This window comes from Perissodus microlepis, chromosome 10, assembly GCF_051167445.1.
Source record: "Perissodus microlepis isolate ML-2025 ecotype Zambia chromosome 10, ASM5116744v1, whole genome shotgun sequence".
Classification (NCBI taxonomy): domain Eukaryota; kingdom Metazoa; phylum Chordata; class Actinopteri; order Cichliformes; family Cichlidae; genus Perissodus; species Perissodus microlepis.
The window spans coordinates 13709412-13737308 of NC_140470.1; the positions used below are offsets into that span (position 1 = coordinate 13709412).

General features: G+C 39.1%; 1 protein-coding gene across 3 annotated transcripts in view; it reads right to left on the reverse strand.

The window, feature by feature from the left end:
- Positions 1 to 27897, reverse strand: part of dlg4a (discs, large homolog 4a (Drosophila)) — a 63490-nt gene that overhangs the window by 24717 nt on the left and 10876 nt on the right. For 2 of the 3 annotated variants that reach the window (XM_084942240.1, XM_084942239.1), the window contains exon 2: positions 5958 to 6119. In XM_084942240.1, the coding sequence (XP_084798366.1) occupies positions 5958 to 6119 (162 nt within the window). Of the gene's footprint in view, positions 1 to 5957; positions 6120 to 18426; positions 18787 to 27897 lie in introns of those variants that run through there. The other variant, XM_084942238.1, reaches the window with a different exon arrangement.

Consider the following 27897-nt stretch of genomic DNA (forward strand, 5'->3'; position numbering starts at 1 on the left):
AGAAACACAAAACTTCATAAATAATAGCGGTATTCCAAAAATAGAAATAGGGCCAATCCTGATTCAAAAAAACACCACTGCAAACAACATCAACATGCTCTCTTTCAAATGTTAGGAAAAATATCCTCAAGACAGAATTTCACTGCAGTGTAGGTGTCTTAATAACAGTGTTATTGCTGCTAATGCAATTTAGTGGTTTATAAACTGCTCTCTGTGTCACACAAGTTTTGATGCAGTGAACATACTGAGCACCAGAAATGTCTTTGGGCAAAATGGGGAGACTGTAGAAAATCTATTTTAGGAGACTTTTAGAGACATGGGACACTCACAATGCAAAACCTCATTATGGTTTTAGTTTATATTGCAAAACGCTTGTATTTTACACCAAGTATTACCCACTGTACTTAATATCACATTGAGGGATGATATCAAGGAAATGCTTTGACAGCCTGCACTTTAATATTTGCTAAATTGGTTTTAGAATTATAAAAACTCATTGCCTCAAAAATGATGCAACTTTCACTTAAAAGTGGTGAGCAGTACAGTTCCATCTTGGTTATAGTGACTGTGTCATACTTTTTAAAGCCTAAACCATGACATAATTGACAGAGAATTGAATAAAAAAAAATGTTTACTGAATGTTCTGACATATTCTTTTTTATATATATATATATATGTATATATATATATATATATATATATATAATTATATAATATTTTGCATATATAACATTTAAAGTGCATCATATTTTGCAACATATTTATTTAGGTTTTAAAAAATTATTTAGGTTCTTTGGGGAGATAAAAACACACGATGATGTTGTAGAAATCTTAAAAATTCATGTATCAAATAAGGTGTTTACCAGAGTAAAAGAGGCCATGCCTAAACCCAAGTATTGTTTGTGATTTTAGTCTGTTGTTAGGTGGTTACTAGGCAGCGTGACAACAAAATAATGTACCAAGAATTTAAGTTTTGAGGAACTTAAGTAGATGTTGCTGTTATGAATTGAAAATGTAATGATGCTGTAATGATTTCATAAATTAAATAAATGTGCGCATAAATACTAAAAATGGGTCATTTTAGCTTGTTGCTAGGTAGTTGCTAGGTAACGTTATGACATATCTGATATAGATAAGAACCTTCAGGGCCTTTAAAATATACCTGTGTGCCACGTTTTTTTTTTGTTTTTGTTTTTTGCTCAACTCCTGATTGTGTAGGATGGGCAAACAATTTCTTGAATTATAATAGGATTTTATGAATAAATTAAATAAATTCAATTCAATAAATATGACTAAATTCTGAAAATTAATTTAAAAAATGTTATGGGAAAAAATCTTTTATTTAGAAAGACAGAAAACCAATGAAATTTAACAGTGGTTACATTACATGTTGAAGACAGATTTCACTTTTTCCTGCATCTCCGTGTGCCATAGACTACACACTGCACTTAAACAGCAATACTGCTTTTATTAACATTTGAAAAACAACCTTAAAGAAGACCAGTGACTGGCCATTAATCACTACAGAAGTTGCAATAGTGGTGGCCTGTTGACTTTACACTACTCTTGCCCACACACACTGGAAACGACATTACATTTCAACAAGAATCAAAATCTAAACACGTAACAGAAAAAATATCACAGCACTCTAAATTAAAGCTTCAGCAGACCTGTAGGTCTCTGTGCATGGCAGTTTAGAATTATTATGTACAACTACTCTCCTCATATTGCAGGCAAAATAGGTAGATAATGTTAAATAAGTAAGTATATTTTAAACTTTTGCTAGCTAACAAATTAAGTTAAAGGCAATTAAAGGCAATTAAAAACTGATTACATTTGTACTATAATGTCAAACTACTATTAATTTGAGATACATGTGGTCTAATGGTGTAAGACAAAGCACAAAAATCAAGCAGGAATTTTATTTAAACAATTATAACACCTATCTACACACCAAAGTAAATTAAAATTTCAGTGTTATTAATTTGAATTAATATGTAATTCTATGCAATTTTATAAATTTCCCCTTGAAAATAAATACATTTACATTTCTGGAAAATAATTAGATAAGGGCTTACATGTGCATTAGAAGCATGCTTTATAAATTTTATGAAGCCAATTAAATGTACAAAGTCATGGTATGCTGCACAAACTGAAGTCCACCAATAAAATGCTTTAGCAGTCAAAATAATAAAGAGTCAAAACTCGTAAGGATGATACAGTGTAGCAGAGTCAGTCACTGTTTGAGGAGAAATACAAATAACAGAAGAAAAGCAGAAATTATTTCATATTTCTGATGCCAATTTCCTGATTCTCCACACTGTTTCTGCATGCCAGCCTCAACACAATTTGTTTTCTAATGAAAGTGCACATCTAATGAAACAGTTCACAGAAAAAGTTATATACTAAGTGCCATTTTATTAGTGGAGACCTCTTCAGCTGCTCATTAATGCAAGTATCTAATACCTAATAGCTTATATGCAAATATTAGCCAATGATGTGGCAGCAACTCTGTACATGTGGACACTTTGACAGGATCGAGAATTGCAATGAAAAGCAGGGATCCATCCTGCCTTGAATAATGGTCCAAACTGCTGGGAGGGGGGACATGAGAGTGACTTTACTCAAATGGCCTCCACCTTCATCAGATCACAATCCTGTAAAGCACCTTTAGGATGCGTCGGAACAGGAAACTGCATTGTGGATGTGCAGCTGACAAATATGCTGCAATGTCATGATGCCAATATGATGTCAATATGGGTCGAAAATCTCTGATGAATGTTTCCATGTTGAATCTGTGACGTGAAGAATTAAGGCAGTTCTGAAAGCAGAAGGAGTCATGCATGGTGTACCTAATACAGTGGCCAGTCTCCATGCTCACGATAAAAGGGGGACCTACTGATATTCATATAAAATACTCTTCAGTGTAATGGGATACAATAAGTAAATCAGGCAATTTGCCAGTTTGAAACATATTTTAAAAAAAACCCCCACAGACGTTATCATTATTAGATCATAAATAATATTTCCTGTATGATGACTCACAGATATACTGAAAAAAATACCACAAGCCTCAAAGGACTGACTGAATGAGTCATGTAATGGACCTGAACCACTGGAGGACACACATTACATTTTTTATTTGACTTAATAAACCTCATACTGGTGGGTTTTTAGAGAATGGAGTAACTCTCCTGCCACATTACCATAATAAATGGTGCACCCATCAACTATGAATAATTACTGATCCCTTGGCATGTGCTGGATGGCAAACTCAACTGGGAGCACAGGGATTCAAAGTAACAAAAAAAAGAGAGCTTGTCTGTCCTTTGTAAAAGCTAATAATGCGACACGTTTACACGTCATGTTGTTTTTAAATATATATTTTAACTGTCACAACACATCACCCCCTTAAACATCTACAAAAAATGGTTTAACAGAGAAAAACATGTCATCTTTTTGTTGTCAGTCTTGAACAACCACACGGGTAAAGCCTCAAAAAGGGACGTCAAAGTCATATTACATCGTCGGACACATACAGCCCACTGTGATCTTCAGCTGTCCGGACCAATGAAACTACATGATAAATGTCTAAAATTACAAAAGCTATAGTAGTTCATTGTCCATACTGAATTTAATATATTTAATAATAATAATAATAATAATAATAATCAGAATAATCGGTCTAGTATAAATGGTAATGGTGTTGAAAGCTGTAAAATGTAATTAAAAGTTAAGTTCTTTAGGTTTTCCAAAGCTGCGCATTGTGACACCCGAACTTTAGAGTAAGAGTCACAGACTTATAGACAAAGTTACCACAACCAAAATATATGTATATTATATATTACAACCACTTTCTTGTTTGTGCCCATCAACGAGCAACCTCAAAAGCCAAAATGAAATCTAGAACTGTAGTTCCTCTTGTTGCCACTTGAGGTTGGCTTCAAAAGAGAGCCAATCCCTAATAGACTCTCATGTTAAAATACCCAAATTTAGGCCGACATATACGTGATTAGATCTTGGCATAAAACGGTTTGCTCTCATTATTTTCTACCTCGTTATAGTTGTACAGGCAATTGATTTTTATATAATTTACTCCTTAAAATCAAACAAAGGCTTAAATTTAGGCATAATTAAGGTAGTGCTGCTTTGATATGTTGTTGTTAAGCCTGTACCAAAGTCACAAGTTTCCTATTGTAACAAATTATGGAAGCAAATATCTACCCAAGCTTAGCTGTTAACGCCCCTCTTCTTCCCTCTAGTCTAAATATGTTCATGTCCGGTTAAAAGAACAATACTAAGAGGATGAGAGCTAAAATAACAAACATGGGTTTTCACACCTTCTTCACTACTCCTGGATGTTATTACCCTGTGTTATTCCTGCAGTATACAGTCTTATACCCATTTAAAATCTCTATCTAGACAAGTTTTTGTGCATTGTACCGAGTAAGGAACTTTTTCTAGTGTCTTGTACGACTTGACCTAACTCTCCAAAGCTACTGCGGTGGTTTTTAATTTGGCAGTGTTCCCATACAGAGCACCCTCCTCACAGCATCCTCAAGGAGAAATCTCCATGGCCACCAGAGCTCATGCTGAACATACAACTGTATATTTTAAACAGCAGCAGCAGACAACAATAACTCAGCCTCTCCATTGTATTCCCTGGTGAGAAACCGATAACCCCTCCCTCCACAAAGAACCCCCATCAAACTAAATAAATGCAGGCACTCTTAAGTTTTAATAGCAAGGGATGCTGTTAAATAACGCATGTGGGCATAGGAGACAGATCATTATTAAGTGGCCATTATAGCTTACACCTTTACATTTGTAGCTACACTAGGTATTTGCTAATGCACTCCTAGCAAAGTGCTCATATTCCTACTGATGTCAGCTATATCTTTTGACTGTGTGACCGGCATCTCCTGTGCTGTTGGTGTCATTGCCTCCTTCTTTGTCATGAAGCTCTCAAAGACATTAAATACTGTATTGCAAAAAAGAATCGTAAGCATTTCCTTATTCTATACATTTGATTCTGTACCTGCAACTCCATCCGCCAGTCAAGCTATCTGCTGCCACCAAACTCAGAATGAGAGATTTTATTTCAATTTGTTGGATTTTTTTTTTTGCTGCTGTCACACAGTATCATTTATTAAACCAAACCTATATCTGAATGCATTCTTTAATGTCTCAAGTGTTAACATTACTACCTTAAAACTCTTGAATGCATCCTGCACATTGATTTTGAAGCTGTGCAAATTCATGTAAGTGCAAAATTGATCTGACCATTTAAGGTGCCAGGGGCTGTATCTATTCCCCATAAATGTATTACATTCCCATTACCATACTTAAGCTGACCATGATTCCAAAAAAGACAACACGACATCTTCAGAAAACCTATAATAGATAGATAGTGTGCGTGTTTGTGTGTGTTTGAATTAAAAAGATACCAGAAATCTAATAATCAGTGATATATACTGTTTTTTTCTTAAGGGGGTGTTAAACAATCTTCTTTAATAATGACAGCAATTTTCAAGCATCTTCATCAAATATTATGAATTATATATACAATTATCCGCTTCCACGGAACATACATTTAGCAAATTAGTACGTGTGTAATTAGGGTTTTTGAGCTGCACTGCAGGAAAAAAAGAAATCTCTGATGCACTCAGATCGCAAAGTGGCTCACATGATGTCATGTAAATGTGAAGTCAGAGTTATCTCACTGATGTTGCATTGAATATTCAGCACTGCAGTACATATATAATTGGCTGTGGAACGATGATGTGTGAAGCTCTCTGCAATATGCTCTCGAGCAAGGGTGTGCTTATTTTGGCACCGTGGGCTAACGGCGTCGTTCCTAAGTGTTGACAGCTGAGTGCTTTGTGCTGTTGTAATAGTGTTGTGTATTGATTACCAATGCACATAAGCGAGTGTGTTTTGGAACGTGCGTATCCTACCTTGACAGGTGAGATATGCGTGTGTGGTGTGTAGCCATGGATCGCCTCCATGGCGGCGAGGTTTTTGTCACTCATATGAAGCATCTCTGCACTTTTCCCTTGAGCCAGATGTGCTGGACTGTGCTCCAAGGGGGGCGTCTCCTCATCCTGGTACCTGTACTTCTGCAGACACACACAGATACAGGCGAGGGTATTAGTCTCGCCAGGTCTTATGTAAAAGGAGCTCGATAACAGGTAAATCACAAACAGAATTTACCGCCACCTTTCGCTGGTTTCTGATCTTCTTACACATTATGATGTAAAAGACAGACAACCTGTACAAAGAGCAGAGCGCAGTATTTCTACTAAAGAGGGATTTTTAGCTAAAAGCAGACAATCTATATGCAAATCTAGTTTATCACATAACATGTGTGACGCCCACAAGCGCAAATTGGACAAACGATGAAGAGACGGAGGCCTCAAAATGTTTCCATTGTGCGTTGAGCAAAGCTAACGTCCTCCACAGCCACATGGAGCAACTGGAGCCGTGACTCATAGCGGCTCTGAAGTAGCCGATCATGCGGCTTCTTCCTAGTAACCTCACTCCCCTACCGATATCCCACACCTGGGCAGCCTGCCAGCAGCCCACTGTTTTAGCCACACATGGTAGGTTTCATTTTAGGCGTGATGACACAAAATCTGCACGCAGCAATTTTCCATCACAAGCACACGAGAACGTGGGCAGCATCACAGTGGATATCTGCTCGACCTGCGGGTTAGAGCTCGCGGTTTCTGCATATCTGTACGCTGCTCCTGAAGCCTCGAAGGCTCACAGTGTACTACCGTGCTGCACTGCAGATGTGAAGCGGCCGATCTGAAAAATGGAAACATTTGGTGAGCCCTTCAGAATTTTGGCTGGTGGCCCGATTGCCAACCCTGTCACTATCCCCTTTCTCATTTATATATATATATATTTATTTATGTTTTGGAGGCAGACTGGAGAGAGAGGTGCATCACTGAGCTCTGTCTCAGACAGGCTGCCTAGCAACCAGAGCAGAGCAGAGATTGCAGTGCCACAGTTGGGGCTGCCAGCATCGGTCCTGGATCACATTACACTGAGACAGCAAGAAAGAGAGGGAGTGAAACAGAGATGAGGATAGAAGACAAAGTGAGGGGGATGGGTAAAAATGGGAAAAAAAGAAAGAAAAGCGAGCCCATCAACAGAAAACAGCAGCATGAAGGCAGGAAAGAAATGACTCGTTGTTGTTGCATAATTACAGGTTAATAAGCTGGAAGCCCTTTTTTTCTGTGCAAAGCGCTGAGTCTGATATTACTGCACTGTTGTATACATAGATTAAATATTATGTAACTGCATACCACCAACTACCTGCACACTGTAAGAGAACAGATTCAATTAAGTATGTGGCTCAACTGGGAGATATGGTCCATAATAAGATGCAAAATATTTCTCTGTTTTTAAAACTCCTCCCAAGCAATATTACAATATTAAACTTGCATGCAAAAACATAAAAAGAAAATACAACCCAGTAAAATATTATTATTATTTAGGTAATTGGATACTTTTAGCAGCTGTTAAATTAATAAATCTTATTTTTTAAAAGAAGAAATGTCATGACGTAGCTATGATTAATGTAGCCTAGTTCTATGGAGCTACTGTGCTGCTGTCTATACTCACATATAGACAGCAGCATGTTTTTTAATGAAGCTGAATTCCCAGTAAAGCTGTTCTGATTTCCACTTTTTTTCCCTGTTTCTGTTGTTAGAAAACAGAGCAAGTATGAAATATGAAACAACGCGTGAACTGGCAGCCAGTTAAAAAGCCGTCTTCAAGCAGCACCTCTGCACTGCTGAAATCCTAGGTTTTTTTCATCTGCCACCCTGACCACGACAATGTCTGACAAAAACACACAATTCAAGTCGCTGTTGCCACAGAGCAGAAGTAGAGAGAGCCGTATCTGTGGCAAGACATCACACTTTCTGGGCAATCCTGGAGGCTCTCTTCTGCAGAAAGTAGCTAAGGTGCTTCTAATAACATCTGGGTCATGGTCATAACAAACAAATTAAGGCTGAGCCTCAAATACAGGCCAGGGGGAAACCAATCCCTTCCTGTTGTTACTGCATGTGCAATCCATCACTTACAATGTTTCTGTAAGAATTATGCACTTGGTTTAAGAATTTAAGGTCTGGTTCCAAACGATCGGTCTATGTGTTTAGGGAGATAACTGAGTGAAATTATTGATTTCAATAACCCACAGCTGCTCCAAATCTATAAATTCTAAAGCCACCTCTCTGCTTCATTTCCTGTCTCTTTAAATGCAGAATATACAGCAGAGCATCCTTGATATAAAAAAAAAAGATGATGGAGTCCCCGCAACTCGGAAAATCAACGTAACTTACAAGGGGATGCACATAATCATGTAAATTACTTTGCATTTTTCATAATACGCCATAACTTGCTCATATTTTGTGTATGTACTGAATTTTCAACAATTTGTAAAACCCGGAGGCAAACTATTATTACGTTTCTGTAATAACTGTAATAAAATCTGGTCTCATAAGAAGGTTTGCCGGGCGTGAAACCTTTTGTACTGTAAGCTTAGAAAGGAAAGGTGCACTATAACGATTCTGCTACAGGCTTGCCACTAATATAAGCCTACTTCAAAAAAACGAAGGCAGTTGACTTAAATGGAGGCACTGGTAACTTATTATTATCTACTTATTTTTATGTGCATGAGAGCGAAGGAATCGTGGGAGAGAGCCCGAGAAGCAAAACAGCAAAGCTTGTGTCATGCTGGCAGCTTAAAAAAAATATGACAGTTTGTACCAAGCATTCCCAATACATTTACTACATCCCACGTAGAACAAATCAAAATATACTGACTATATTTGATCTATTTAGTCCTAGTCCTAATTGTGGTTAATTAAGTATTCTTAACTCCAACTGTATCAGTAAAGTCTTTTCGTCAAATAATATAAACCACTGATTTAAACCCTGGAAAGACAAGTATATTACATGAATCACCGCTCAGAGTAGCCCTGAGCTCTTTGGTCTTCACTTCCTCCCCCTTTCCTGCATGACCAGCCTTCACGCTGCCATGTTGCCTTCTGTCCCACTGGTGGGGGATGTGACATTAAACTCAAAGATATGTTACACAGTGTCCTTCTGGAGAGAGGTTTGGAGCATTTTTCTCTGACAAGCAAACTGTGTGATTGTTAAAAATGACACAGGATTTGTTTATTTGGAAGAGGGGGAAGACAAATGATCGATTTGAACACTATGAATGATTTTGAAGCTGACTGAGCCTTGGTAAACATTTTAACAAAGCCAGCATGAGTGAGGGGCGGGCGGCAGAGGGATTCTCAACAGCCACGGATCATCAAAGTTCTCCTATCGTTTCGGTTTTCCAGCTAGGTAAAGAGCCATCTCTGAATTCACCTGTTATGCATATCACTACTGATTGGATGGTTTAATAACTAAAAGTACAAAGACAATAAAATTCTCCCTTTTTTTGTTGTGCGTTCCATGATTTACACTGTTTCTGTGAAAATTATGCACCTGTTTTTTGGTATTAATATGGTAGCTCCTTCTGAACCATGTTACTGATATGTACATATGAACATTTTATTTATTTATTAATAAAAATGCTTAATATTTTTTTATCGAGATTGAGAGAATGAATGAGCCCCTGCACCATCAGATATAATTGGCTTTTCCACACTTAGGCAGTGTGAGAGGAGGGCAGCTGTTTTTGGTTATTTGTTTGTTAGGGTTCAACAAGAACAGCTTGGAAAGTCCTAAAAGAAAAAAAAAGAAAAAGATTTCCACTCCGAAGCAGAATTCCCAGAATTTTATGTGTTTTTTTTCTTTGATAATTCAGGTTTTGGGTTATTTGTTGTGCAAAAAAGCATTGTGACGGTGTCATTAATGCTATTTTCAATGAACAATAAATTCATTTGTCATCTCACAATTCAGAGGTTTGAAGGCGGCCATTATCAGCAAACAGTATAAAAAAAAATAAACAAGTAATTAGCTAAGCGCACATCTGACACACATATAACTGCCCCCGACCTTTTTGGATGCCCAGAGCATCAACATTGCCTGATAACAAAACAACCACGCACAGCTCGGTAGCGAAATGGTCATTTTCTAAATAATAGAGCATATCTCTGTCTGAGCCAGTCAAGCCAATCCAGTCTAAACTGGTTCTAGGTGCAGCTCCTCGGTTTGTCAACCGGCTGAAACAAGCTATTTCAGCTCCACTAACTTTAAAGTCACTCTGAAGGCAGCCAGCTTTTTTCTGATTGGCTGCCCCTCATAAATCAAAAGTTTGATGGCAGGTGGGTGGGGCTTTAGCTTGCACAACAACCATATTCGGGATAAATATCATATAATACCACTGAAAGAATTTTTAAAATATTTGTTTTAATTTATTTGTTTGTTTTATATCCCAGTGATCATTAAAATTAAAGTTAGCTGCAAAATAACATCCATAAATAGATACCTGGAGGCATTTCAAGATGGCTGGCAACTTGCAAGACCTGCTTCTGGTGATTCTGCAGACCCAGGAAAAGTATTCATTTTTGAATGATTGGGATCACTTGCACATAAACCAACCTCTTTATTTGAGACTTTTTCCACAGTATATGCATGACAAAATGAGGTAAATTAAGGAAAAGCATCACTGTTACTCTCTGGATTGTAATACACAGCATGCACTGACATCCACTGTCAAGAACACAAATACGTAAGAAGATATAATCTGTTTTCATAAACATAAATTCTCATTAGATCACTTAAATCGTTTTCTAACAGGCAGGGAGGTTTCCAAGGGCCTGCCTTACTTAAAGGTCATCGTTAGGAGAGCAGCATGAGTAGCATTTGCTTAAATTCTTGTACTATGTGTGAGTAAGATATTTAACGTTTAACAGAGTTCAGTTATTGTAGAGCAAATGTCAAATGCTGTCTACCATCACATTACTTTGTAATTCAAGGACCAAGCATGAACTTTTAAATTATTTTCATTAGGTAATGGAATGAAAGCTGACCTTACCCCTCAGGCATATAATTTACAACAAACTTATATGGTAAATGCATTTGATGTGGAAGACGTAACAGGAACCATTAGAAGCTTTACACTTGCAAATCTGTGTCAATTAAAGGTGAATGCTCATTTATTTACATGTCCTTTGATTCTTAGAAATCAACCCAGAGGGCTTTTTATTTGAGCGCTGAGTCTGTTTGGTACTGCAAATACTTTAAGAATGAACGATATGACGTTTGGAAGCAGCACAACATATCTCATAAAAAGTAAATGTGTTTCTATTCAAATGAATTTGAAGATTTGTGTTTAAATACATAAAATGGCATAAAAATCAAAACACAAAGCCAAAGTTAAAACACTTAGATAGGAGCAACTGATTGTTTAAAACCTGACAGCTTAAAAAAATAATTAACAGTAGTTATTTTTTGAAAAAATATGAATAATCAGAGTTTTTCCTGCCACAAAATGGGCCTGTGGTGTGATGACTAGGCAGGACAGCAGGATCAATTTGCATCCTATGAAAGTGATGAGGATGTGTTACCTCTTTTTGACCAAAATGTTCCTGTTATATATTTAACAACATAGATTATGCACAAATTCCCTGTGCTGAAACGCAGTCACCTGTTGTGATATTTAACTTTTTCTTTTGTTTATTCATCAGCTTTCATGTCGCAGTGACCATTTGCATTTAACTAAATCTGGATAGTTTTTCAAAATATAACTTCCCAAACAAGCGCCCGGAGGCTCTTTGAGATGACACAATGAACTGTACACTGTAGGTGGTAGAGATAATCTGAATGAATGAACGTGTAAAGGTAGAAAACCACATGTGCAAGGGAGGCAATATTCACAAATTAGATATCCCAGACAAATAAAACACTTGGACAATATTGCACTCACAGTCAATGAATGTTATACAAGTTTGGTATGGTTCAGCAGTGTTGTGTAGGGGGAAGAGAACAGCTTGGTCGTTTTTGCATTTCTAGTTCATTTTCATGCGTGGATCAAACATCAGCAAAACAAACATACATATAATTACTGATGATTCACTGACGCATAATGTTGGTCGACTAGATAAGAAATACACTTAGATTTGTAAGGGTTTGGTCAATAAGACATTTTTGTAATTTTACCTCTGTTCACCCACACAGCTGATTTTAAACCCAGCAACCAAGATGTGATTGAATTGTAGACTCTCAGCTTTAAGTCAACGGGTTTAGCAAAAGTACTGCAATGACTGTTTAGGAATTGCATCATGCCCTATTTTAAGAGGCTCAAAGGTAACTGGACAAACTAACATCATTTTAACTGTAAGGATCGCTTTTAATTATTGGATGATCCTGCAGCCAATGACTGCCTGGCATCTAAAACCATGAACATAGGTGGTTGTAGCTCAAGAGGTAGAGCAGGTCTTCTGCTAATTGAAAGGTTGATTGTTCAACTCCAAGCTACTCCAGTCTGCATGGGCAAGATTCGTCCATCAGAGTATGAATGTGTGCGAATGTTAGACAGAAAGCACTTACTTAGAAGAAGCATTGTAGGAATGGGTGAGCCAAGTTGCGCTTTGAGTGATCAGATAGAGTAGAAAAGTGTTCCTTGAGATGCTTTGCAGTCCCTTGAATTAAACCTGAAAGTCTGCACTTCAATTGCTTGATGTAAAAACCGCAAAATAAAAGTATCTTTAACCTGGGGTTTAACTTTACTTCTTGCTCTTCCTTTGAAAAAAAGCAACAAAAATTAATTACTGTGTTCTTCCCTTCACACACTGTAAGTAGGCCACAGCTCTGCCTGGATATCGGTGAACAAACCCTCACACCAGCCCACTAGAATCTATCAACCACACTCACGTGGACTTCTTACATTATCTTGAAAATCAGACTGATGATGTGGGTGAAATAACACTCATGGTGCCCAGCATCATCATTCACTGTCACTTTGACAGAGCGCAGAAAAGAGAGCAACATTTGCCTGTGACGGTCATGTGGACATCCTCTTTTCCACTACAATCCATCAAGATACAGTCACTGTTGCCTTCTCAGTTGATTTTCACTCCCAAGTGTCTTCACAAGAGCCAAACCTCAACACAGCTTTCATCTCATTTGCATTATCACAATTGCTGTTGCCAGCCAACACCTACCAGTACAACACTTTTTTCATGTATATGTGAGCCCCAGAAGACAGAAAATTCACTCATCTACTGCCAATGGTAACTTCAGACTATTCTCCAAGGTGTTTCAGCACAACACTTTGACGAGTGTTAGTATCCTGTAGCTATGTTGGCTTCCACAATAACAACAGACTTTTACATTTACCATGGGGCAGACTGCTTAAAGCTGTGCTGAGAAGGATGTTAATGTAAGAATCCATCAGTCCTAAATCAAAAAGTGGAGCTCCAACAAAGAGGAGTATCCAATACCCCCACGGAGATGCTCTAGATTCACCCCCTCTTTACCCAAATTTAAGTCTACAGTTGTCGCCTTTGCGATGCTGAAAATTAGCATTAAGTACCAATCTAACTAATGGGCCGACAACAATTTCAAAAGACAGAAAGACAAAGGGCAAAGAGTGAATATTTATTTAAGAATGCATAATTAAATTATTTATTATCATGATTTATTGATTTATTAGCATAATTGAATGAAAAGCAAGTGCAAACACATCTTCTGGGCTGAAATACGAAGGTGTTACACAGCGAGCAGCAACAGAAATGCATCCGCGTCGTCCCACAGGGAGATGATTTAAGTTCTGCCCTGAAGACCTATTGAAAATCAACATTTTAATCAAACAAATACTTTCAGCAGTACATGCTTCGAATCCCATTTGAACCACTGTACAAAAAACAGGCTTTTTTATATTAGAGTGGAACCATTTGCTTGGCAAGCAAAAGGCTGCTGGTTAATGACTCAAATCCCCTTTTGCATTGCAGGAACAGCAGCTGGCATTAAAAACTGCTAAATCAAACATGTGGAGCTTCCTGCTGTGGGAACCCTCATGGTAAGCAAGCAGCTGAAAGTAGTTTCCATATCACAATGAAACATAAAAGGCCATAAAACAACCTTAGCAGTTAGTTGGCGCACGTTTAGTGCGGTTTTAACTTTTCTCAAATCTCAGTCTTTTTGCTTGTTAATTTATGTTTGTGTGATGCTAATAACATTCTGAATTTCCTGTCTGTGGGATGATTCATCATTGATAAAACCCACACAGATGCATCATCCTCAAACGCAATAATCAGATCAGAGTTACAGTATATGTTGCCATAGCGGGTGCTCGGCCGTGGCACTTCTGCAAAGGGCTGGGCACGGGGGGGGGGGGGGGGGGGGGGGGGATCGTGTCTGTCTAGAGCCTGCTTTCACAGGAACTTCACACTTATTTGCGAGGCAAGAAACACTTGCACGAGTCTGCAGTAGTAGGCCAGCTCATGTGAAATTTATCATTATGTAAATGGAAGTAAATGCAGACTGCTGAATTAATGCTTGGCATTAATGCACACAGGGAAGCATCAAGATCAGACAGGGAGGGAAGGGAGAGCAAACATGCTCCCTCCTTTTGGCTTCGTGACACGTGAGGAAGCTAGAGTCAGAGCCTACAGCTGACTAGATTTCTGGTGGTCAGTGTGCAACGAGCAGAGCCCTGACAGCTTAAGTGTAACCCCGTGGATAAAAGGGTGTGTTGGATATTCGCTGCACTGAGAGGAGTACGTCATGCCATGCTACCCTTAATTAGCAATAAATAAATAAATAAACTGCTTTATCGTTTTTGCAAGTCTGCAGGTCAGACACAGCTCAGCAGTGATGATCGTTTCATCTCCTTTCACTTGGTCCACAGAAGCATGCACACACCATGTTTTTTTGGTTTTTTTTGCTGACCACATGCGATTTCACGTATGGTGCACTTGTAATGGGGGTTGCAACATTAACCCTCACTCTCTGACTTGTCCACAAACACGATCATGCATGGAGAAGCCATTTTACCACAGTACTTCTTTAGAAATGAAAATGCAGCGATGGTAGATTTAAAAGTACCAACAATAAATATTGCAAATGAAGCGCCGCGATGAAATGCATTGATTTCTTAATGGCTTGCATAGAATAAAAAGCTTTACCTTGTTATACCACAATTCGAAAGTAAAGTAAAGAGGCTTTTTAAATGGCTGAACATCAAAAATAAATGTATTTCATGTTTAGTAGTTATTTTGGCTTTCGGAGACAAATGCTGAGCTTATTTACGTGCTTGTGCCTTATGTGAATGTTTACTTCCTGGAGGGTAAAGCAACTCTGAATCTTTCTGCATTACAGCGAGGCTAAAAATGGATTTAATTTTAATGTTTGATGATGCATATCCATGTGCCAGATGCTCAGCGAGGTGAGTTTTTAATTTGTAATGTTCTGGTCCTTTTTGTGTTTGCCAATCAATAAAGTTAGCTTAAAAGTAAAATCAGTACCATTAACTGTAACAAGGGCCTCTAGTGGTTAATCAAAGGCTCCGCCATCATTTTTGCATCTCTAACTCTGGTGACTGTTGCATTTGTAAAGTGCCATGTTGGTAAGCTTGAATATTAGAGCTGTTTAAATTAAAAATTGTATTGTCTACCACCATCCCATTAATAGGATGCAGTTTATGTTTATGAACAACAGCTTCCTCTTTTAGATTGTTCTTAGACTTTTATGTATTTTATATTATTTTTTATTTTTTGCATGACCTTGATCGGTGGACTTAGTAAGGTCAGTTTCAGAATAGGTTTAGTTTTCATACCATAAATGTGCCTCTCTCATAACACAGTGTGGTGTTTTGGCTCACATAAGCACATAAAGGAAATGGTTCAATCTTAGACCTGAGAAGAACTTTTGTACACTCCACTACAATGATGGCAATCCTCGAGCTTATTGCTGAGCTCGGGCTCATTGCTCTGTAACAAAGAAGGCGACACAAACAGCAGAGTAAAATAGGTCAAATCCATAGGAAGAAGTGTATTTGCAAGACTATAAAAACAGGGACATTAAGCATGGTGAATGTGATATCAGTGCCCCAAATATATCCTCTCTGCTATCTCCTTTCTATATTATTACTTCTGCGCATTTAAAATTTTGGGGGCTGGTAATGAATGACTTTTCTTTTTGTTTATTTTCCAATACAGACACAGCGGAAATTGATTATCGGGGTGAGCTGATTACAGACCTTGACACTGAGATGAAGGCACGCTGATACCTGTGTTATAAATCATTCATTGCACTAACGCTCGATTTTAAAGCTCTATTCTTTGGCCTGTTTACATTGCACGGGCTTTAGTAGAAGTACCGCTCCAGATTGTGGCTTAAAGACAAAGTGAGGCAGGCCGTCTTGACTGAATGTTGCAAGGCCATCAATGGCCATTAAGCATAAAAGAGCACATTAAAGCACTGCTGAGTGCCTACAGCCATATAAAGACCTTTTTAATTAAGACACTGTATTCAAAATGACTGAGTGGATTTGTGCCGGGCATTGTTTAAGAACAAAGGTTATGCAAATACATCACCTTGAAAGCCCTTGGAAAACGACCGGTCATGTGGTAGCTAGCGTAACATAGAGGTTTACTGAAGAAAGAACGGTGAGAGCAAAGGGTGCAAATACATGATATGAGGTAAAAAAAAAAAATATTGATCCAATACACTGTATATCCCAGAGATCCAAATTAAGCCCTACCTATAACAACTCCCCACGAGACTGCAACCGACTGGACACAAGCTGCTGGAGGGCTATTGAACCTGCATCTGTACACTGTTTGCACATGAAAGAACAATGCTGAGGCTAGTCCTGAATGCACTGATGATTCCTGTGTTTTCTCCCCAAAACAAGCCAGCTCCAACACAGTTACCAGTGGCATCATAGAGACAGCCTTACCAGAAAGTTCCCAAACAATCTCAACTAAAATAATTGCTTATAAATTACACTTGAAATGAAAAGAATCCCATGCTTAGAAGCCAGATCTATTAAAACAGAATTACTGTACAAGTGGCTTTAACTGAGTCATTAATCCCACCTGAAACCTGCTCTTTACGACAGAGTAAATGTTGTGTTGTGGAACTGCATTTCACTTGGATGGTCATGACTACAGAAGACGCAGCTTGAATCACTGGAAGAAGAATGTTGATGTGTTTTTCACCAGGAAGGTGTGGTGTTCCTGATGGAGATGCAGAGGAGGATATGAGCCAGGAGGGAGTGATGCATGGGGACAAATGGGATTATCTCTGCTAGTAAACTCAATACTGAGCACAGCAGGACCACACTTTCAGAGACACGAAAAGGAAACACCCACGTAAAACCTCACCAGCTTTGCAGCAGACAAAATGTTCAAATAGTTGCAGGTAGTAGGATACGACGAAGATGTCGAGCTGTCTTATTTCCCAGCCACAAACTAGGAAGTGAACTGGATTCTAGTGACAAGACAAAACACGAACCAAAACGTCAGCAGTGAATTTACAAACAATTAACTGGAGCTCTGTACACATGTACACACCATTTTGGCAAGTGTAGCAACAATTACTGGCCAGAGCAGAGCGGTGTAGTCGGATTTGGCTTTGTAAAGCTAACAGATTAGTGTGCCATGTGGAGGGAAACTCTGAGCTGGCTGCAATACTAGAAACACCTGAAGTTGGGAGGGATGGAGGGAGGAAAATCTGGACAATCAGAGAATCAGTGAATGAATGCCCAATGTCCTCTCTTTGGATTACACGTTCTCATCATGATGGAAAACAGACAAACACCAAAAAAAAAAAAAAACATCCAAGAAAATAAAAACTGCCTGATTTTTCCTGATAAACAGCATGTTACCCTACTCCAAGCAGGCTCTGTTCTGTTGCAGCTTCCTCTAAGGATGAAGGCTACTTAAGTGGCCCTGAGCAATAAAGTGGTTTTTCCAAGGTCAAAAGCACAACATGCATCTTCCCTTGCTGGAATGCAAAGTGAACCTGTGGTCAAGCCCTACCGTGACCTGCCCAATGGAGACGGAGGAGAAATACAGGAGGGAGCGATGCTCCATTCATTAAGCAGCATCAGTCTGTGAATTTACGCTGAACAGCAGCTAACACTAAACACAACAGTGCTTGCCAGCGATGCCGTAGCATGCTATGTGTAAATTGAAATCGGCCATCTGAGCACGAAAACCCCGACCACTCGGCGGTGCAAAGGTATTAAGATGTGAATAAGCTTGCTGGCTCAAGACATATGGCCAAGTCACTTCACTGCACTAATTACTATCGTGGATTTGCACTTGGAAGGAAAAAAAGCGCGGTTCAGATGGCTTTTAACCCTCCCCCTCTGAAAAAAAAAAAAATTAAAAAAAAAAAAAAGGAAAGCAAGCTAATTTCTCCCAGAGGCCTTTTGCTCGGTTTTGTTCGGTGTCTGAACAAAGTGCATCCAGATGAGAGTCGCTGCTGCTGCAGCAGCCTTACCTTACACCCGAACATAAGAGACAGGGTCCGGTTGCTGCAGATGACCTTACACTGGCACATGACCGGAGAAAGACACTTTAAATTCCTGACAGGCAGAGACATCAGTCCGGAGCCCTCACACCAGGCAGACAGCACCAGAGCTCGTCGGTCCGCCGCCTCTCACTCAGAGCCACGGTGCAATTTAGACGAGAGCCGCGGAAGCTGGAGGGGGCGTGTGGGGCCGGTAGTACCCGTTAATGGGCGGGCTGCCCCGTTGAAGCGTGAGGTGTATTCCTGCTTTATTTGTTCGTTTATTTTTACATTTACTTAACGTTAACGTTTAACGAGTCGACTGCTGCCTGTGCGTTGCCATATTGTCCAGAGGTTGAGCACAGCAAGCGTCACTCATAGCTATAGCGTCTCCCTCCCCACCAACCCCCCGCGTCTCTCTCTGTCCTCGCGCTTCACTTGATTGAGCCGTAAAGTTTGGACGTAAAGCGCAGCAGGAATCTTACAGGAAATCCGCGCAGAGAGTGACGCGAGAGCATCAATTATCCTTTGAGTCTGCGTGGAAATTGTAGTAGTAGTAGTGGAATAGTATCAAAGTGAAAGCCGGGGAGCATTTTTTGATGCTACACAAACATCCTCGCTCTCCTCCACATGTAACACCGTGATTGCTGCGCCCCCCGATGGATCACCGGGAAAATGGCGTGTAGGCTGCTGTCCAAGGTGCTGAAATCCCTCAACTCAGGAGGAGGGATGCGAAACGTCTTCATTTCATTCATCAGCACACGGTGTTTGACCCTCAAAACAACCTGCTCACATGGTCAGTGATATATGATCCTCACGTTAAGCAAACACATGCCCACTCTTAAATGTCGTAATAGTGTAAAATAGTGACGTAAACTAGGACTGACAAGCTGACACTCTCTTGCTGTTGTGTTAGTATTTATATGTGTCATTATTTTGGATTTTCTCAGCTATCACTGCGCATGATCTGGATGGTTGTTATAGGGAATAGTGCCACTTGTGCTAAACGGAAGTGCTGAAAGTGGGCCTTTATTTTTCGCTGGGCCTGTTCAGAACTAAAAAACAAAAAACAAACAAAACAAACAAAAAAACGGAAGTTAAATCAATTTTAAAATTACTCTTGATTTTTTAAAATAGTCTTTTCAAAATAAAATACAATAGCAATAAGTTATTGTCCTTTTTTCTTTCACACACACACACACACACACACACACACACACACACTTTACAGCTGTCACAACATGAATGTGTTTTTCAGTTTTCATTTGGTATTTTGATGGTCTCCACTCCTTTGTGGGATTGTGCTGGCATGGTGAGCCCACAGGGTGGAGTGAGAGAACCAGGTAGGGAAGATTTGAATATTGTGCATTCATCTCAGGACCGACTGCGGCGCAGGGCTCAATGCTCCCGGGTGACGTCACCGTTAAATCGAACACAGAAACTGTTCCAGATATCCCAGTGTGCTGCTGATATATATATTTTAAAACCCTTATCTCCCACCTATAGAGCTGGAGATATCCAGTGTGCTAAAGACATCAGCAGGTTTATCACAGATCTTCATGGGGAGGTCATTACAGCACAGTGTGAATTAGAATATAGTGCCTGGTGCTTAAAAATGTTTTTTCTTTTAGAGTTAACTCTCTCAATGACCAAAAAAGACGTGTGTAGAAATTAAAAGTTTCTAGTTTGGTCATGTGATTCAGGCAGTAATCATTAACATAAGCAGAGAATCCTTGATCACATAAATGCTCTGTTTTATAAGTCATCTGAGTCTTTGCTTGCTTCACATTTGTCCTTTAGTACTCTGTATTTATGGAAATGTTTTACTTCCAGGCTTGATACTATATATATGTATATATATATATATATATATATATATATATATATATATATACATATATATATATATATATATATATATATATATATATATATATATATATATATATATATATATGCACATAATAACTGAAAGTCTGTCCTCGATTGCAGCGGTGAATGCCCTTTGATAGTGCACAATGCTGACTGTATACTGGAAAAGATTGTGAGTAACAGACTTTTAGTAGGCCACCTCTTCAAAATTACACAAGGGTAGTCCACGCGTTTTCCTCTACTCCTCCACTTGAATTACATCCACACAGTTTTTATGTGTGTTTGTGTTCCCCTGGCAATACTCCACCTTCTGAAAGTAACTTTCTTTAAAGAGTACTGTCACAATATCAATAACTAATCATCTAATCAGAAGTCTGTCTCATTTCAGTTTGGTTCAAATCAGCCTTCATATCACAGGTCTAAATTATATATCATTGGCAAGAAAAAGACATGAACTATTTTCTATTCTTTCTCTCCTAAAAGAGAAACCTCCAAATAAACAACCCAGGAATGCCTGGGATTCCTCTCAATGCTTTCATTAAAAATATGTAGACATAGACATGTCTTTTTTTTCTTTTTAAGTATAACTATAAACTGTACATAGACATGGAGGTTTCAGATCTGGAAGGCAGAAGTCCCTGAAACCTGCTTTCTTTCTTATGACCAGTGGGGGCATCTGGTAGCAATTTACACACGCATAATTCACAAATCATGGATTATTTTTTGTGTAGCTTCGGTTCAAAGGCAAAACAAAACTGCTGACTTTATTGGCTACTTTGCTAGCGTACTTTGTGGTAGCTTTGAATTGCTTGCATAGACTATAAAAGACTATAATGCCCATTTCTTATGTGGTTTGATACATCAATAAACACTTTCATGATGAGTTAATGGTATCGTTGCAAGTCTTATTTAAGGCAGAATAAAATTAATTATGAGAGGCTACCATGTGATTTCAAAGTTATTACCATCTGAGCATGCTCTATCCCTGCTTTTGTAGTCAGCCATACTCAGCATGTCCATTTAGGAAAACCGAGATCCTTAACTCGAGGCTTAGGCCAGTGGCCACCAGACCAAGTTGCATCCATCTTTAATATGTAGTGTATAGCCAACATATACAGTAGAAGTGACCCATTTTATGCAACACTTAAGTGTATTAACATGCAATTAACACAAAAACTGATGTGACTAATGTCATAAATTATCAGCATAGGTACAGTATAATACATGGGTACACAGGTATTGTATAATAAGTACAATATAGCATGGGCACAGTATAATTTCTATGGCATACTGTAAGTGGCTTTTCCCTTCAACTACAGTATTATGTAAGCGTGGGAGTCACATGGAAACCTGAACTGTTTTGAGTATAGCATTAACATCCTAATGCTGCATTGTATGAGAGAAACAGAGAGAGAGAGAGAGAACCCCAAAAGAGTGTTTCCATGACAACATCTGCAAAGGGTGGCAGATCCCTAACAAACAGTCCTCTTGCCAGCAGCTTTCTGGTCACTGGCTCTATAGCAGGACTGTTTCTGTCACGGGTGATTGTCTTCATAAAAGCAGGTGTCTCATGCTACTATTACATGCAACACAAGCGAGACACGTGACAGGTCTTCCTCAAATGGACAGAGAATTTAAAGAAACACAGTGAGCTAACGAGAAGAGCCCCTCACTGACGCTGCGAGTGGCTAAAACCCTGTTAAGTCTGCCCTGAGGTTAGCCAGATGTTCCATACTAGCTGTGGTGGTTGGCTAAAAGTTTACATTAAAGCTAAAATCAAAGCTGAAATTATGATTGGTTTACATTTAATTGTGTGAAAATGTAAATATTCAGTCTTCATTGATGCCTTTGTTAATCTTCCCACATCCCCATCTAAAATGCACAGCATGTCCTTGCTTTTAGATTAGCTCACCTCGTTTTTGAGATGTGTGTGATCAATAGATCCTACTCCGCCAACTATAGTCAGCTAAATTTTATTGCTGTTTTCTATTTATTAGACTCTTACATATACATAAACATCTCAAAATTAAATAAAGCAATGAATGCACTTTGATCTTGCTTCATTTTGCCTATAGACCGTACATTTCAGATTTATGAATTAGAGCATATTTTGTAAGTCCAGCCAACAGAAATAACAATAATATTAGCCTCAAACCTTTCACCAAATGTAAATGTATGCAGAGTAATTATTCCATATGTTATCCATATCAGAACTAATTTATAATGACACCATAAAGTTGATTGTGGCCATTGCATAACAATTATACCAAACTTTATAATCTGTTTTTAAATGAAAGCATATTTGTGGTTTATTTCAACCTGGTGTATCTCTCCAAAATCTATACTGTAGATCTGGGAAAAGGAAAAATCACACAAAGGGCCTCTAAAGTGAGTTCCCTGCAGTTTTCCAGAAAACATGATATTTGCATTAATCATTTAAAAAATACAGTTTCAAGCTGACCAATGCTAAATGTGCTCTTTGCTGACTTTGTTAGGGATCTCCAATTGGGGAATACTTGCCATCTGATCTAATCCCCTTGTATATTCATCCCCTGCTTAGTGGATTGCTTACATGCAAGTTACAGGTGTCGACATTGTAGTTTGATGGTGGGTTGCATTCTTTTGAACCATGCAGCCGATTGTTTCTTGAAATCTCTAAAACATAGGTTTGGACTACCAAGTTAACATGACCATACCAAAGCCTACAAAGCCCACATTACTGTATAATACACCGTGCTGAAATAAATCAAAACAAACATCTACCAATTATATTTTTATAAAAAGCCATAAACTGATAGAACATGTGAAACATGGATGACAAAATAGTTTTGCTCTGTCTGAGCCCGCTCTCTAAATAGTTGTTTGTTGAGGCAAAACCTACAAGGAATTACAGCTTTAGTGTTTGCATTCACTGAAAGTGTAGAACTACTGTCACAGAAGGCGGCAAACTGGGGGGAAACCAATGTATATCACACTTCCAGAACAATTCTCTAGTATTGAGCTTTCCATTACCTCCAGCATTCAGCAGCTTTGACACCGGAACAGCGGAACTGAAACGCAAACACAACTGGGAATCTCCCGAGGCTCTGAGACTGCCTCAGCTCTCTTGACTAGGAAAACACACAAGGTGTGAATAATAGTATTCACACCTACACAGAACCAACAATATCTGAAAGTTATCTGTGTGAATATCTGATTCTGTTTAGTGACTACAGTCCTGCAGCATCTACAGGCATAATTTCATATCAAAGAGGCCTGCGAGCTAAAACTAATTTACTAGAAGCAAAATGTTAGCTGAGATGCATTTGAGTGTAATATTTTATGAATTCACTCTTTAGTGTCAGAGAAAGTTAAACTGGACTTGTTGTCATCAGTAAAAACCCTTTCTTTGACCCCAACGCTGCACAAAGCTAAAGGTAACCTGCAGGTGCAACAGCAGGACACCAAAGTTGTAGTAAAGGCAAACTGTTAGGTTTCAGATAGGATATTCCTGGTTTTCTCTCTTGCGAATTCACCCAGCTGTATAAATATTACATGCCCAAATGGAGTCATCACCAACAGCGTTGACTTGGAGCAATCCATTATGTATGAAGTATGGTGCGTGCATTATCCCTTCAACACATTCAAAAAGCTAAAAGAAAAAATACATAGCCACTAGAATGCACTGTTTTTCTCCTTTTGATAGCTGCAGGCGTACTGAGAACTATTTAAGGGGGAAAACGGGATCGAAGTTGTCCACACCACCCTTCAAGTGGATGAGAGCATCCACGCAGTCACGTCGTAATCTTAAAAGCGTGCGGATAATTCTCTTCCTGTGATGAGAGAAGAACGTCTAACTGCAGCTACTGGTCCAATTCTTTGCAACCATAGCCTCACAGTCTGTATCACATTCTGGTTCTGCTGTGCCTCCTCCCACACTAAACACAAACAGCAGTGTGCCATCCACAGTACAGAGACGATCCTTTGCCTGCTGCCCTCCCCTCCATCTGAGACTTAAACACGCATAATGTGAAAAGATGCGCATAAAAGATCATCTGGATCATCACGTCAGGCTCTAACCTGCACTAAAATCTGTCCGATGTAAAACACCACCACCCACGTGCCGAAAGCCCTCCCTTACCCTGCCGTCTTGCTAAAGCAGCCATGCCGCGAACATGCTAATGCAATGTCTGGCTGACATTGCATTAGCTGCAAGACTTGACTTTAATAAAATAAGTCTTATTTCATATTTGTCATGCTTTCCTTGTTTTATGTTGAGCTCTTCACTGCATCGAAGCGATCATGAAGAGCAGCACAATGTCAACGAGAGCGCAGAAGTCCCACCCAGCTGCTGTTGAAATCTTCTGTTTGCAAAGGACAGCCAATCAGAAAGAAGTCTTAAAGAGATAGGGGCCTTAAAGGACAAGGAGCTAAAAAAAGCCTGTTTCAGACATTATTTTAAACTTGAATCATGCAAAGCTACACTATTAGAATCAAGGACTGGAAAAATATGCAGCTCAAAATTACTATATCAGGTATCCTTTAAGGTGTTGGTGGCAAATACGTTGTGCCTGTCTGTGTGAAACCATGACCTGTTAGTAATATCAAAGTCCTTAGCCACATCCACCATGATAAACCTTATAAATGCTATTTTCTCCACTAACAAGTAAACACCAGCCGCAGGAATTTTAACGGAGCTCTTTTTTTCATGGAGTGATCTCATGTAGTAGTGTTTCCATGTGCTTCTCTTCATGTGGTGTTTCCATAGAGCTGACGAACCTTGCCATGGTTTCTGTGGTAACTGCAGAAGCAAGGCTCGCTCCTCACTGAACTATTTTTGTAACAGCAGATGGAAGAAGACTACAGTTTAGTTTAGGCTAGTTTAATTTTCTTTGCCTAGGGGTGTGAATGCAGCTTAGTCTATAATTAGATGTGAAATTTGCTTTGTTGTGTTTTGTAAGTTTTTTAGCATGACCATGGCCAGGACTCACAGGAGTTCATTTAATGGGTAATACTTTTCATTGCATATTGTAACACTGTATTGAATGGAACTGAATAAAATGTGTACGCATTCATTTATACTTTTGACAGATTGTCAGAGTAAAAGTAGATTTCTTTTGGATCCCCCTCTGAAGAAATGCAACAAAAGACGGCACCACGCGCTGCTTTGGCTCTGCAAGTAGTGTGCTCAGCAGGACGTCAGTCTGGTCAGCCATGGAACAGCTTCTAACCAAGATGATTAAAACAGAACAGCCCCCGGGAACCAACCTGCCAGGTAAATCTAACTGGATATATTTATGCTCCATTTTCCCACCACTCCCATTTGAATAAAGGAGTTCATAGGTGTGCCGCAGGGGATGGGTTTTGAAGACTGGGACTGCTAGACGAAGCTGTTAGCAGTAATCAGAATGCAAAATTGATATGAGGGTCTTTTATGGTCGTGGTTACTGAACTGACATATGTTTACTGGTACAGGCTGCTACTGTAGGCAGGAAAACACGAATTTCTTATGAATAGACAAGAAAATACCAGTTTCTTATGAATAGCACTCAAATACATACAGATCAGACATAATATTAAATCCCCTGGCAGGTAAAGTGAATGTAACCAGTTATTTTGTTATATTATTTTGTTATTTTGTTGGTTGCACCTGTTACAGGGTGGAATATGTTATGCAGCTAGTGAACATGCCTTTAACCTTAAGCTGATGCATAAGGATTCAAATGATTTTGACCCAGTCAGCTCATTTGGAGTGGTAATTCCCTATAAAACGTGTCTAAGGAAGTAAAATATGTGAACTGTCTTCAGGGGCATAGGTGTCCGAGCCTCACAGATGCACATAGGGAGCAAAGGCTAACTGATGGGTTGATATCCTGAGCTGAAATTGCTAGAAATTGTGACCCTGCAAAGCCTGAAATATGAAATAATTGCCAGAAAAATGTAATTTTTCTATTTAAACCTGTTAAAACTGTTTATTGAACCTTCTGACAAATAAAAAAACAACAAAAAAACATCACTCTAATGATGTTGAGATCACAATAACTTGGTGTTACAGGGTTAAAGCTGGTTGCGCTACATGAGTATGTGGCTGTATGGCCACCGGTTTGCCAGAAGGCCCATGCTAACCCCCGTCCACTGCTGAGATCCCTTACACTGGAGCATCAGAAGTTACGCAGTGAAAGAAGATGGCCTTGTCTGATGAATCATGTTCTGTTGCACATCATGGTGAGAGCTGGGTGCATGCGCATGGCAGGCAGATGTCAGAGGCAGCATGATTCTCTGGTCAGTGTGCTCCTGGAAAAGCTTGGGTCCTGGAATTCACGAGGATGTTTGCTGCATGAAATGCACTACCTGCCTAAACACTGTTGCAGGCCATTATAGGAGACCTTTATAGCAAAGGCAGCATCTTTCAACTGTAATAAATAACCTAACAAAGAGCTTTAACTTGTCCCTGTAATTCTCCACATGTCAGTCCTGCTCAAACATCTGTTAGATATGTGGGAAAAACTAATATGATCCACTTTACAACTCACAGGACTTAATTGATCTACAGCTAATATCCTGGTACCTGCAATCACAGATGGTTCAGAGCTGTTTTATTGGCGCTAGGGGGCTCCACATAATATTAGGTTTTAATGTTGTGGCTGGTAGGCGTAGTTTGAACGGCCAGCATAGATCTTTATGACAAGCTGAACAGTTTCCTAAAATAACGGTAGAAAGCTGCCCGACTAGCTGTGTCTTAAGCGAACATAGTAATTATCACTTTGCTGTAAGTGTCTTCTGTGTTATCTAGCAAGCAGTGTTTAGTTCAAGAGATATTATCACCATTGCTCTAAACAGAATGAGGACTAACAGTAAAAGGAGGTGATCATTTTTATACTTTCTGATTTTTGGAAATACGTGATAACTTCAGTCTCGGTTGTCACGGTCAGTTGTCATTAGTATAATCATGCTCGGTGCAAATGTGCAAAACAACTGCTGCAAAGACACATTTCATAATCATACAAAGAGCGACTGGTTGAGCAGAGGTAGTAAACTCACAAACGAGTCGGGCCTCGTAAAATTTTTACTAACAACGAAATGAAAAACATACGACAGAAATATGCTCTCCCATCAGCATCCTTTTTGAGCTATGATGGAGTAGATCACTTGGCCAGTCATGGCCCAGCAAACCCATTAGAAAGCTGTACAAGGTGATGAAATAAGACAATGAAATAGCATGATGTTGAAACATGTGGTGGCATGCACTGGCATGGAGAAGTTGTATTTTCACTTTGTTTCTGCTACCTGGAGCAAAGTTGGCTCTTCACGCATGCTACCTCTTTGGTATCTGAGGCCCAGCGTCATTTTCAGTTCAATATCAGGGCAGTGACATCCACATAAAGTAAACTATGTAGAGGCTGCAACCATTTTCAAATATGGTCCCCTAATGTGATCAAACCAGTTTAACTAAATTTGTCACGCAGACAACTGCCTGATCACACGCCTACATGATGCTCTGGTCCTCCTGGATTGCAGCCATCTTCACTTCTTGCTTGTTTGGGATCTCAATTGAACTCTAGGTCAAGTTCATGACTCCTCCTAAATTGCTTTTGGTGAATGTTTAAGACT